Raw genomic sequence first — 14,303 nt, forward strand, 5'->3', positions numbered from 1 at the left:
GCTTTTTAAGAAGTGGCTTAATTACAGCTAGTTTAAAAGACTGGGGTACATAGCCCGTCGATAAAGACATATTGATCATATCTAGTAAAGAAGTGCTAATTGAGGGAAAGACTTCCTGAAGCAGCTTGGTTGGAATTGGGTCTCAAAGACAGGTTGATGGTTTAGACGAAGATATCAGAGAATTTAGCTCAGGAAGGTCAACTGGAGAAAAACAGTGTAAACATCAGGTGTGTGAGCAGTTTCCAAAGATACATCTGCACCAGGTAAGGACTCTCTAATCTTTAGGATTTTGTCCTTAAAGAAGCTCATGAAATCATCACTGCTGGGGGCTATAGGAATACATGGCTCAATGGAGCTGTGACTCTAACCCTAACCTTCACTCACAAAGTTCTCGCGACATTGATGGCCGAAGTGACAGGCATCATAAACCCGAGGCCTTTGGGTCCTGTTTCCACCGATCCTGAAAACCCTTTCATACTTACCCCTGCAACACTATTTACACAGAAGTCCTCATCCTGCTTTTCCCGGTGAGTTTTAGGGTACTGACCTTTACAGACGCCAGTGGAAACAAGTACAAAGTCTGGCAAGCACCTTCTGGGACAGGTGGCAAAAGCGGTACTTGTGTACACTTCAGCCTCGGAGAAAGTGACAATCTGTTAAGTGAAACATCTCTGAGGGAAGTGTATGAAAGACTGTCAGTCAAAACGTATCGCAGTCCAAGCCTTTTGAAGCAGGGTTGTTTTACTCTACTTTCAGTGACTCAATAAAAGAAGTCGAACAGTCCTTCTTCAGTGTGGTGATTGGAAGAGGAGTTATCTGTCTGCCTATTTAAGCAGGGCGCATAAGGGTGACAGAACAGTAAATAATAACAAAAAAATCTTTCTGTAACACAACTGTAAATGATAATAACATCATGTGACATCATAGTGACAATAACAGTTTGTTCAGGAACAGGAGACTGTGGATAACAAAGTAAATCGTCACTGTTCATCATCATCTTTTGTTTATGTTTTATTTTGTAAACATCTGAACACTAAATGTAAACAAAGACTTTTATATCCTGTCATGATGTCACTGCAATGATGTCAGACCCCCAGCCCCCTCCTCCTGGGGGCGGTACCAGTCTCTCCCAGCTCCTGTCAATCATGGCATGACGTCATGTGTCCAGAGCGTTTCCGGTGCAGGGAGGCGGAGCCTTCGTGTTCCTGAGGGAGAGACAGACAGGTGAGTAAACTCTGCACACAGCAGCAGGTACTCACTTCCGGGATCGGGATATTCTCCTTCAAAATAAGAGCATGGAACTGACTGACTGATTTATTTTTAACTGTTTCCTAAATTATACTTCTTACTGCTTTTTATTAGGGCTGTCAATCGATTAAAATATTTAATCGCGATTAATCGCATGGTTGTCCATAGTTAACTCGAGATTAATCGCAAATTAATTGCACATGAAAATGAGAAATACTGTCCAGAATATTCTACAGAATAACCTCAAAGGTTCTGCACGCTCAAAAAATATGCTGAAAGCAGAACATGGCGATCATCGCATATATCACTGATTCCTGTGAGAAGCACATCACTTGCAGACTTACTCAGTCTGGATTAAACTCTTTCTAGATGCTGATTTCTTCCTTCCACAGTTTCATTGTTCTCTCTGCTTCACCTTAATTCATATTTTAATTCACAAACTACTTCAATCTGATCTCTTTGCTTCAGTCCCCCAACACACCTGCACCTCTGCTCTCTGCATAGCTTCTGGACCCGCCCCCTCTTTTATATATGATTGTGTGCAGACAGAGAGCGTCCTGGTGTCCTGTGACTCCTGTCACTGTGTCAGTGCTCTTCCTCAACAAGGAGAGCGGGCGAGCGACCGTTCGTTTGGAGCGGAGTCGTTTAATTACACAGAAATGTGAAGCAGCGGAAGTATGTAGCGGAAACACTGCTGGTGGTAACTCCGTTCACATCGACAGGAAATACAAATAACTTTTGTCTTGTCCAGAGAACCATCGAGCAGGGCGTTGAGGCTCAATTTGCCAAGTCTAAAAGTTTGTTTCTGCATGCTATCCACAACATTGCAGCTGCATCGCTTCCTGATTTCTCAAACTACGGGGCGGGCTGAGGGTCATAATAATAGAACACGCGTGCCTTAATCGCGCGTTAAAATAATTAGTGGCGTTAAAGAGAATGTGCGTTAACGCGTTATTAACGCGTTAATTAACTTTGCCCTACTTTTTATTTTTTTGTGGCTCAGTGGTAGAGTGGGTTGTCTCTCAATTGGAAGGTCGGGGGTTCGATCCCTGACTTCTTCAGGCAGAGCCTTTGGTGTATGAATGCCTATAGATCCTGATTGGAGATTGGCACTTTGGCCTCTGCCATCAGTGTATGAATGTGTGTGTGAAAGGTTAAATGTGACATGTAGTGCAAAAGCACTTTGAGTGGTCTGAAGACTGAACATGTTATATAAGTACGGTCCATTTACCATTGAAATGTTTATGTTTAAAACCTTTAATCAGTTTATTTAATGTCATATTTATTGACTGTCTTGTGTTAATTCAAATTTATTTCAGATTTGTTAAACAATGTTCTTAAAGTGTTTTAAATTAATTTTCAGTCTTTTGTGATTCATGAAAATAAAGTTTCTCAGCACGTTTGTCACTGTGACATCTTAAAAGATTCACCTTTAGTGAATCAAATATAAATCATTATTATTATTATTATTTAAGAAACTCAACTTTGTGTTATAATAAACACAAAGGTTAAAGATTTTTTTAAGGCGGGTTTCAGGAGAAGGTGGGCCGTGGATTTTTTATTCTGAAACTCTCGGACACAGGAAGTGTGGTGGAGTCTCCGCAGCTTGCTCTCAATGATCCGATCTGGATTCAGCCATATTCCCACCGAGCAGCCACACCGGCAGCCTCCTCAAACCTCCCAAAAACCGCCTGTACCGTCCTCCGCTCCCGCTCTCACGGTGAACGGAGATCACTGTCAGAACCGAGTCCGTCCCGGTCCTACAGGACATGTTACCGAGCTGAGGCACCAGCGCGAGGACATGGATCAGCCGCGGACAGCCTGAGAGAGGCGACGGTCTGGTCGACATCCCGAATCTGAGAGCAGAGTCCAGATTGACCGGGATTACGGGGTGGCGCGGGCCCACAGGCTGAACGGCTCCAGACGTGACGGACGGACGGAAAACGGAGGGAACTCACTATACACCGACACCCGGACTGCTCAAAATGTCGGGAATGTTCTCCCGGAGCTAACGAGCTAGCCGAAGCTAGTAGGCTGAGCTCGGCTGAGCTCGGCAAGACTCGGCAGGAGTCGGAGCTTGGGCGGCAGGGAGCACTCGGACTGTGCGGCGGGGCTCGTGTCGTACTGTAGCCGGAGCGGAGAGGCTCGTCCCTGGCGGGATGTCGGCCCAGGACCGCCTGAAGCGGCTGGAGGAGCTGTTGCTGGAGCAGAAGGAGGCGGGCTACCTGAGCGTGGAGGCGCTGCTCGACCTGCTTCTCTGCTTCTGCACCGAGCTGTCCCAGACCCCGCTCCGCAGGGACAAGCACGTCCACGACTTCCTGGAGTGGGGTAAGAGTCTAAGCCTGGTCCGGTCCTGCTCCAGGACCCGTTCCAATGATCAGAAACACAATATATGCAATGTAGCAGGTCCCCGGACTTCTCAGGGGTCACTGCGGGGCCCAGAGGATCCCGGGAACACACAGGGGGCACCATGGAGGTTCAAGGGGCTTTAAAGGTTCCTCGAAGTCCCATCAAGGTCCTTGAGAGTCCTTGAATTAGGCTCAAGACGAGCATCAGGGTTCTATAGGAGTTCCAGGGGGTTCCAGGACTCAAGTTTTAATGTCTATGGCCAGAAATATTGTGATGAACCTGGAGTGTGTCCAGGGTATTAAAGAAACCTTGTAAGAAGTTCTAGGAGGTCTCAGGGAGGTTCAAGGATCCTTTAGAGAAGTTTCAGGAAGGTGAAAGGTCATTGGGAGAACTAGAAGGAGGTTCTAGTGTAGTTTCAGAAGACCTCACGTTTATCCTCAGAACTTCTAGTTCCAGGTGTGGTTTTGGGGGTCATTGGAGCTCCGTTCTCTCTGAGCTGTATCGTGGAGAATGATGAACTGATGAAGTGGCCGCAGCTAAAACAAACAAAGTTTACTGGTCAGGCTGTGTGGGTGGGGCTTTAGTCCTTTGACTGACAGTTTTCAGAGGATCAATATCAGTATGGATGATGTAAGGATAGCTTGAGCTACATAGTTCTGGTTATTTTTCATGTGGAACTATTTTCTGTCCCTTAATGATCGTCTGTGACAATCAGGAGAGCCTGACGCTCCGTCTGAAGGATTTAATGTGAGCTCTAACCTGCAGAGATGGGGTGGGTGGTCTACCGGTTGTAATACCGTCACCGGTGTCATGTTCTGCCACGACATTGGATTTTGCAATACTGTCTAGGGCTGCAACAACTAAGGGGGTGGTCATTAAAAAAAATCATCTCATTAATTATAGGCTTTGTGATTAATTAATCACAATTAATAACATATCTATGATTTCTGTGAGAAGCACATCTCAGTCTGGATTATCCTCTTTCTAGATGGTTCTCTTCCTTCCACACTTTAATTGTACTCTGTTCTTCACCGTATTGTTTTAATTCACAAACTACTTTAATCTGATCCCTTTGCTTCGCTTCAGTCCCCCAGCACACCTGCACCTCTGCTCTCTGCACAGCTGCTGGCCCCGCCCCCTCTTCCTGTCTGTCTCTCTGTCTGCTGTGTTGACTGTCTTCATCAGCAGTCTGTTTCATTAAGTCACAAAAGTTCAATATTTTCTCTTGCAATTCAGTTCTCACAGCACGTGAGCCGCGTGTGCACGAGGGACGTTATTAATGACGTAGCGATCAAAAGGATCGATCGTTACTGAATGACATCTGCACCTTTTCTGAGCTTTATAAACAGCGACAATCAATGCATTTACAATGGGGACATGGAGATACAGAATAGAATAGGAGAGCGGCCGAACGACCGTATTTCTGTCCGTCATGTTGTATTTAAATTAACTTGTAATCGTGTTTGTCTGACACTAACCTGCAAGAGACGGCAGAATAAGCTAACAGTTATGAAGATTTTGAATATTTCATGGCATTAGTTCGAGATGGACAAGAGTGAATCTTTAATTAATACACAACAGAAACTTGAGCAATATCTGATTAAATATTGGTTAGTTACATTTCCCATTTTCCTCAGTCCCATGTCCCTTTTTTTATTGTAGTGGCCTCTTCAGTACTTTCCTTTTAGAGAAGCAATTAAGTAAATCAAGATTAAGATATTAATTAAGTTACATTATTGATATATTAACATTGCACTGTACAAGAACACAAGATTTAAGAATTTTTGTGTTTTGAATAAAATGCTGGAAATACTCAAACTGAGCTTCTTTTGTTTTTATCCGACTATTGATCGATTAATCCAAGTAATAATTGGCAGATTAATTGATTATCAAAATATTTTTTAGTTGCAGCCCTAATACCGTCATTGACGGGATAAACACACACGTTTTGGTTTTAGTGCAGCGTCTCCACACACTCTGCGGAGAAACACAGAGAGAGAGAGGACCTCCTGTACGCCCATGTTAAATACGGACCTTCTTATGCCACTGTTTTAAAAGATTTTAGTGCAGCTGTGTAGTTAAGGTGTCATTTATAACCATCAGAATCAGCTTTATTGGCCAGGTGTACACATACAAGGAATTTGACTCAAATATAACATAGGGTAAATAATTACCCTATATTATATTTGAAATCCCATCATACTCCTCCCATAACACATGAAGGCCTTGACCTCATCTTTATTCTTATTGTGCACCGATGAACACATTAGTTTATATAGATATGTTCCCTTACAGCGAAGCTAAGATATGTTCCCTTACATTGACGCTAATATGTTCCCTTGCATTAACGCAAAGATATGTTGCCTTGCATTGAAGTTAAGATAAGTCCCCTTACATTGAGGCCAAGATATGTTCCCTTACATTGAGGCCAAGATATGTTCCCTTACGTTGAGGCCAAGATATGTTCCCTTACATTGGAGGGAAGATATGTCCCCTTTCATTGAGGCCAAGATATGTTCCCTTACATTGAGGCCAAGATATGTTCCCTTACATTGGAGGGAAGACATGTCCCCTTACATTGAGGCCAAGATATGTCCCCTTACATTGAGGCCAAGATATGTTCCCTTACGTTGAGGCCAAGATATGTTCCCTTACGTTGAGGCCAAGATATGTTCCCTTACATTGGAGGGAAGATATGTTCCCTCGCATTGAGGCCAAGATGTGTTCCGTTACGTTGAGGCCAAGATGTGTTCCCTTACGTTGAGGCCAAGATGTGTCCCCTTACATTGAGGCCAAGATATGTTCTATTACATTGAGGCCAAGATATGTTCCCTTACATTGGAGTGAAGATATGTTCCCTCGCATTGAAGCCAAGATATGTTCCAAGATATGTTCCCTTACATTGAGGCCAAGATATGTTCCCTCACATTGAAGCTAAGATACCTTCCCTCACACTGAAGCAAGATATGTTCCCTTACACTGAAGCTAGATATGTTCCCTTACATTGAGACCAAGATATGTTCCCTCACATTGAAGCTAAGATATCTTCCCTCACACTGAAGCTAAGATATGTTCCCTTACATCGAAGCTAAGATATGTTCCCTTACATCGAAGCTAAGATATGTTCCCTTACAGTGAAGTTAAGATATCTTCCCTCACACTGAAGCTAAGATATGTAGATATATGTAGATATGTTGGTATGCAGCTTTGAGTGGTTGCAAAGACTAGAAAAGCGCTATATAAGTACTGTCTATTTACACATAACATTATGATAACATGACCTTAATGTGATGATGACATGACGATAACATTATGACAACATGATGATAGCATGCTATTAACATGATGATAACATGACAATGACATGGCAATGACATGACGGTTACATGAATATAACATGATGTTAACACGATGATAACACAATGATAACATAATGTTAACATGATAACATGACAGCATGACAATAACATAATGATAACATGATAAAATGACCTTAACATGATGATAACATGATAACATGACTATGAGATGATGATAACATTACGATTACATGAATATAACATGATAACAGGATGATAACATGACGATTACATGAATATAACATGATGATAACAGGATGATAACATGACGATTACATGAATATAACATGATGATAATATGACGATAACATGACGATTACATGAATATAACATGATGATAACAGGATGATAACATGACGATTACATGAATATAACATGATAACAGGACGATAACATGACGATTACATGAATATAACATGATGATAACAGGACGATAACATGACGATTACATGAATATAACATGATGATAACAGGATGATAACATGACGATTACATGAATATAACATGATGATAACAGGACGATAACATGACGATTACATGAATATAACATGATGATAACAGGATGATAACATGACGATTACATGAATATAACATGATGATAACAGGATGATAACATGACGATTACATGAATATAACATGATGATAATATGACGATAACATGATACTGTCTGCGTCTTCAGTGAAACCCTTCACCAGCACACTGAAGGACATGCGGCTGCACAGAGACGACTTTGAGATGCTGAAGGTGATTGGACGAGGAGCCTTTGGAGAGGTAAGACTTCTGCCCCTCCTCCTCTTCCTCCTCCTCTTCCTCCTCCTCTTCCTCCTCCTCATTTTGATGACATCACTCTGTCTGACTGTCATTTTTGGAAGTGCTTCCATTTAACTGTGACTCTGCATTCCTGTTTATAACACAGAGCTTCCTGTCCTCTTCCTCTGTGCCTCCTGCTGGAACTCAGTCTGTTTTTTATTAGTAAACTATATTTAAACAGAACAAACAGCTGATCATATGACGATGGTGTTTCATCAGCATCGCAAACCCTCACTCTCACATGTCCCACCTCCTGTCAGTCACTCACATGTCCCGCCTCCTGTCAGTCATTAACATGTCCCGCCTCCTGTCAGTCACTCACATGTCCCACCTCCTGTCAGTCACTTCCATGTCCCGCCTCCTGTCAGTCACTTCCATGTCCCGCCTCCTGTCAGTCATTAACATGTCCCGCCTCCTGTCAGTCACTCACATGTCCCGTCCCCTGTCAGTTGCTGACATGTCTGACCTCCTGTCAGTCATTAACATGTCCCGCCTCCCTTCAGTCACTCACATGTCCCGCCTCCTGTCAGTCACTCACATGTCCTTCCTCCTGTCAGTCACTCACATGTCCCATCTCCTGTCAGTCACTCACATGTCCCGCCTCCTGTCAGTCACTCACATGTCTAACTAACATGTCCCGCCTCCTGTCAGTCATTAACATGTCCCTCCTCCTGTCAGTCACTCACATGTCCCGCCTCCTGTCAGTCATTAACATGTCCCGCCTCCTGTCAGTCACTCACATGTCCCACCTCCTGTCAGTCACTAACATGTCCCGCCTCCTGTCAGTCGCTGACATGTCCGACCTCCTGTCAGTCATTAACACGTCCCGCCTCCTGTCAGTCGCTGACATGTCCGACCTCCTGTCAGTCATTAACACGTCCCGCCTCCTGTCAGTCACTCACATGTCCCGCCTCCTGTCAGTCATTAACATGTCCCGCCTCCTGTCAGTCACTAACATGTCCCGCCTCCTGTCAGTCACTCACATGTCCCTCCTCCTGTCAGTCATTAACATGTCCCGCCTCCTGTCAGTCACTCACATGGCCCGCCTCCTGTCAGTCACTCACATGTCCCGCCTCCTGTCAGTCACTCACATGTCCTGCCTCCTGTCAGTCATTAACATGTCCCGCCTCCTGTCAGTCATTAACATGTCCTGCCTCCTGTCAGTCACTCACATGTCCCGCCTCCTGTCAGTCACTCACATGGCCCGCCTCCTGTCAGTATTCGATGTTTTATCTTTGCATTTTAATTCTCTTTTTGTAGTTAATTTCATGTTTTAGTTGAAATTTGATGACACCAGACCTGGTGACATCATCACTGAGGGTTTGTGGGTAATTAAGTTCATTATGTTTATGCTTTGTAAGGCCTTTTCTCTTCAGCTTAAACTTGAACAGATTCTCCCAGCTCTGTGTGTGTGTGTGTGTGTGTGTGTGTGTGTGTACATTGTCCACATACCAGAGGAAAGGTGTGTCAGAGCCACACCTGCCTGCTGCCTCAGGATATAAACACACACACACAGCTTTTTGTTTGTGTGTTTGTGAGGACAGTTGTCCCTCTGGTCCTCACAAACACACAGATATGGCGTCAACACATACACAAACACACTCAGAAGAACAGCCAATCAGATTTGTGTGTGTGTGTGTGTGTGAGAGAGAGTGTGGGTGATTACAGGTGTGTCTCTGGATCACAACAGTCTGGCAGGTTACTAGAACCTGTTCAGATTCACTTCTGTCAGCCAATCACATCCCTGCACTGCACACACCTGGTGTACTGTACCTGAGGCAATGTTTGATAACAGGGTCAATGACCTCGCCCCTCTCTCTCCCTCTGTCTCTTTCTCTCTCATACCTTTACGATGCGTAAGCAAGTGTGAAAATAAAAACACAAATGAAGAACACTAACAGTAGAAGAAGTGTAAACAGAGCCGTGTAAGACTACAGCACTACAATCACTTAGAAAATATGTGGTGCTTAACTATAGACTGTATAAATAATGGACGTAGTCTCAGTGACGTCACCCACTGGTTCCTGAAGAAGTGTTTTGAAGCCCGAATTGCGCCGCCGCTGGGGGTCGCAGTATTGGAAATGCCAGAGCCGGCTAATCCAGAGACGCGCAAAGAGGCGGAGCGTGACTGAGCTTAAGCCTATGGCTGAGCTCTATGGGCGGGCCGCATGAACCAGCCAGAAGCTAGGCTATATGCTCCTCAGCGTAGCTAGTGGTTATTAGCCATAGACTGTATAAATAATGAATGAGCTAGTTTGACTTCATGTGTCTCACAGAGGAGATTCTGCTTGTGACGGTGACTGACTGCATGTGTTTAGTATTCAGACTAAAGAAGTAGCGGACTCGCTGCTCGCTTGCCCGGGGAGAGAGCGGCGAATCGACCCGTAACAGGAAACGTAAAATCACCTATCTTCTCATCACTACGGTCCGCTGTAATCTCTCCGGGGAAAAGTCAACAACTCCTGAGCTGAGACTAAGCAGTAACTCACTGATGTTGAGAACATTTAGCCGTGCGAGCACAGGCACACAGAACTATCAGGAGGAAGTCTGACACGGTCACACTGCCTGGGCACTTCAGAGAGATATTTTCAGCCACACCGCCAAGAAACAACGCTTGAACAGCTGCCGCATGGAGAACAAGCTAACGTTAGCCCAACTGCTACACCAACTAACACAACGTCACAGTAACCGCAGACATCTCAGCAATGTGGAACAAACACAGCAGAAATGAAGCTGGGGTAATTACCTGTGGAGCAGACCTGTCTAACTCAGCATCGCTTTTTAATCCTCTCAGCTCCCGTAGCTCTCTCCACCTCAGAAACGCTGCTCCAGCGTTTACAGTCGTTTCGTTTCTGTCTCGGTCCAACTCTCTCTTTAGCTTGCTCCTCCTCATGTCTCTTCTTCGGTGTAACGCTCTTTGTAGTGTCAGCCTCGTTGGCAGTGGAGGGACGGGCACTTTGTTCCTTCCTGGTGGTTGTTTTTCAGCCTTTTTGGACACAAAGAGTCTGACGCTGCGCACACTGGACAAATTGAGCTCGACAGTGTGAGCGTGCGCGGAGGAGCGGTGCTGCGCAGTGTGTGATTGACAGCAGCCTGAGAGACTGCTCGCTCTGATTGGTTGTTGTGTTTCGGGAGCGTTGGATTCATACAAATGCCATTAGTAGCAGGAGGAGGAGCCGTTAGGAGTAGTAGGAGGAGCCATTAGGAGCAGTAGGAGGAGCCAGAGGAACATGACTGCTTCACAGATTATCTCTCTCATGTACGACTGCATGTTTGAAGTGACAGTTTGAGCAAATATGACATTAGTTAGTTTTAATAAAGTTACCTACTGCAGCTTTAACTGAGAGCGAGCTGAATGTCTCTCGCCCCTCTCTCTCTCTGTGTTAAAGTGTCTCTCGCCCCTCTCTCTCTCTCTGCGTTAATGTCTCTCGCCCCTCTCTCTCTCTGTTAATGTCTCTCGCCCCTCTCTCTCTCTCTGTGTTAAAGTGTCTCTCGCCCCTCTCCCTCTCTGTGTTAATGTCTCTCGCCCCTCTCTCTCTCTCTGTGTTAAAGTGTCTCTCGCCCCTCTCTCTCTCTCTGTTAATGTCTCTCGCCCCTCTCTCTCTCTCTCTCTGTGTTAAAGTGTCTCTCGCCCCTCTCCCTCTCTGTGTTAATGTCTCTTGCCCCTCTCTCTCTCTGTGTTAATGTCTCTCGCCCCTCTCTCTCTCTCTTTCTCTGTGTTAAAGTGTCTCTCGCCCCTCTCTCTCTCTCTGTGTTAATGTCTCTCACCCCTCTCTCTCTGTTAAAGTGTCTCTCGCCCCTCTCTCTCTCTCTCTCTGTTAATGTCTGTTGCCCCTCTCTCTCTCTGTGTTAATGTCTCTCGCCCCTCTCTCTCTCTCTTTCTCTGTGTTAAAGTGTCTCTCGCCCCTCTCTCTCTCTCTGTGTTAATGTCTCTCACCCCTCTCTCTCTGTTAAAGTGTCTCTCGCCCCTCTCTCTCTCTCTCTCTCTGTTAATGTCTGTCGCCCCTCTCTCTCTCTGTGTTAAAGTGTCTCTCGCCCCTCTCTCTCTCTCTGTGTTAATGTCTCTCGCCCCTCTCTCTCTCTGTGTTAATGTCTTTCGCCCCTCTCTCTCTCTCTCTGTGTTAATGTCTCTCGCCCCTCTCTCTCTCTGTGTTAATGTCTCTCGCCCCTCTCTCTCTCTGTGTTAATGTCTCTCGCCCCTCTCTCTCTCTCTGTGTTAATGTCTCTCGCCCCTCTCTCTCTCTGTTAATGTCTCTCGCCCCTCTCTCTCTCTCTGTTAATGTCTCTCGCCCCTCTCTCTCTCTGTGTTAATGTCTTTCGCCCCTCTCTCTCTCTCTCTGTGTTAATGTCTCTCGCCCCTCTCTCTCTCTGTGTTAATGTCTCTCGCCCCTCTCTCTCTCTCTCTGTGTTAATGTCTCTCGCCCCCTCTCTCTCTCTGTGTTAATGTCTCTCGCCCCTCTCTCTCTCTGTGTTAATGTCTCTCGCCCCTCTCTCTCTCTCTCTGTGTTAATGTCTCTCGCCCCTCTCTCTCTCTCTGTGTTAAAGTGTCTCTCGCCCCTCTCTCTCTCAGGTTGCCGTGGTGAAGATGAAGCACACAGAGAGAGTTTATGCGATGAAGATTCTCAATAAGTGGGAGATGTTAAAGAGGGCCGAGGTAAGTTTGGGGTCTGGATCTACCTCCAGCCTGTCCAGGTGTGGACCAGGTGGATGATGTGTATATGATGTGTTTATATATTGATGTGTTATATTCATCATGTAAACGTGTGTGTACAGACGGCGTGCTTCAGAGAGGAACGAGACGTCCTGGTGAAAGGAGACAGTCAGTGGATCACAACTCTGCACTACGCCTTCCAGGACGACAACTACCTGGTCAGTACTACAAGTACTACTGTTAATACTGCTACTATAACTACCTGCACTGGTTCATAACTAACAATGCTGCAGTTACTTTCACCAGCACTAGCATATTAACTGATTCTGCTACTGATAAAGTAACTTGGACTAATACGTTACTGTAGCTGGTACCAGAAATGGCGACCAGAGCTGGAACTCGCAACTGTAATGACTACGGATTATTGTGTAAATACATGTGTCTGTGTGTCTGTGTGTCTGTGTGTCTCTGCTAAGATCATAGTGCATGTCTCTGTGTGTCTGTGTGTGTCTCTGTGTGTCTCTGCTAAGATCATAGTGCATGTCTCTGTGTCTCTGTGTGTCTCTGCTAAGATCATAGCGCATGTCTCTGTGTGTCTCTGTGTGTCTCTGTGTGTCTCTGCTAAGATCATAGCGCATGTCTCTGTGTGTCTCTGTGTGTCTCTGCTAAGATCATAGCGCATGTCTCTGTGTGTCTCTGCTAAGATCATAGCGCATGTCTCTGTGTGTCTCTGCTAAGATCATAGTGCATGTCTCTGTGTGTCTCTGCTAAGATCATAGTGCATGTCTCTGTGTGTCTCTGTGTGTCTCTGCTAAGATCATAGCGCATGTCTCTGTGTCTCTGTGTGTCTCTGCTAAGATCATAGTGCATGTCTCTGTGTGTCTGTGTGTCTCTGCTAAGATCATAGTGCATGTCTCTGTGTGTCTCTGCTAAGATCATAGTGCATGTCTCTGTGTGTCTCTGTGTGTCTCTGCTAAGATCATAGCGCATGTCTCTGTGTCTCTGTGTGTCTCTGCTAAGATCATAGTGCATGTCTCTGTGTGTCTGTGTGTCTCTGCTAAGATCATAGTGCATGTCTCTGTGTGTCTCTGCTAAGATCATAGCGCATGTCTCTGTGTGTCTGTGTGTCTCTGCTAAGATCATAGTGCATGTCTCTGTGTGTCTGTGTGTCTCTGCTAAGATCATAGTGCATGTCTCTGTGTGTCTGTGTGTCTCTGCTAAGATCATAGTGCATGTCTCTGTGTGTCTGTGTGTCTCTGCTAAGATCACAGTACATGTCTCTGTCTCTCTGTGTGAACCTGCAGTACCTGGTGATGGATTACTACGTGGGGGGGGACCTGCTGACTCTGCTCAGTAAGTTTGAGGACCGTCTCCCAGAGGACATGTCCAAGTTCTACGTCGCTGAGATGATGCTTGCCGTCCACTCCATCCACCAGCAGAACTACATCCACAGGTACTGGTCACCCTGGTAACACTGGTTAAACTGATTATGCTGGTTACACTGATTATACTGGTAATGCTGGTAATACTGGCAACACTGGTTATATTGGTAACACTGGTTATACTGATTACACTGGTAACACTGGTAACACTGGTTATACTGGTTACATTGGTAACACTGGTTACATTGGTAACACTGGTTATACTGGTTACATTGGTAACACGGGTTACATTGGTAACACGGGTTATATTGGTAACACTGGTTATACTGGTTACATTGGTAACACTGGTTATACTGGTAACACTGGTTATATTGGTAACACTGGTTATACTGGTAACACTGGTTACATTGGCAACACTGGTTATACTGGTAACACTGGTTATACTGGTAACACTGGTTATGCTGGTAACACTGGTTATGCTGGTTATATGGGTAACACTGGTT

The 14,303-nt window shown here is 45.2% G+C and overlaps 1 protein-coding gene across 6 annotated transcripts in view; it reads left to right on the forward strand.

Moving 5' to 3' along the window:
* Window positions 1-2,878: 2,878 nt before the first annotated feature.
* cdc42bpb (CDC42 binding protein kinase beta (DMPK-like)) overlaps window positions 2,879-14,303 on the forward strand; it is a 37,431-nt gene continuing 26,006 nt past the window's right edge. For all 6 annotated transcript variants that reach the window (XM_069657384.1, XM_069657388.1, XM_069657385.1 and 3 more), the window contains exons 1-5: window positions 2,879-3,576; window positions 7,637-7,728; window positions 12,338-12,421; window positions 12,541-12,636; window positions 13,723-13,871. In XM_069657384.1, the coding sequence (XP_069513485.1) occupies window positions 3,408-3,576; window positions 7,637-7,728; window positions 12,338-12,421; window positions 12,541-12,636; window positions 13,723-13,871 (590 nt within the window). In that variant the 5' untranslated portion in view covers window positions 2,879-3,407. The remainder of the gene's footprint in view (window positions 3,577-7,636; window positions 7,729-12,337; window positions 12,422-12,540; window positions 12,637-13,722; window positions 13,872-14,303) is intronic.

This window comes from Semicossyphus pulcher, unplaced genomic scaffold (genome assembly GCF_022749685.1).
Source record: "Semicossyphus pulcher isolate SPU_LCO1_2020_fin unplaced genomic scaffold, fSemPul1.0.p SCAF_11, whole genome shotgun sequence".
Lineage (NCBI taxonomy): Eukaryota > Metazoa > Chordata > Actinopteri > Labriformes > Labridae > Semicossyphus > Semicossyphus pulcher.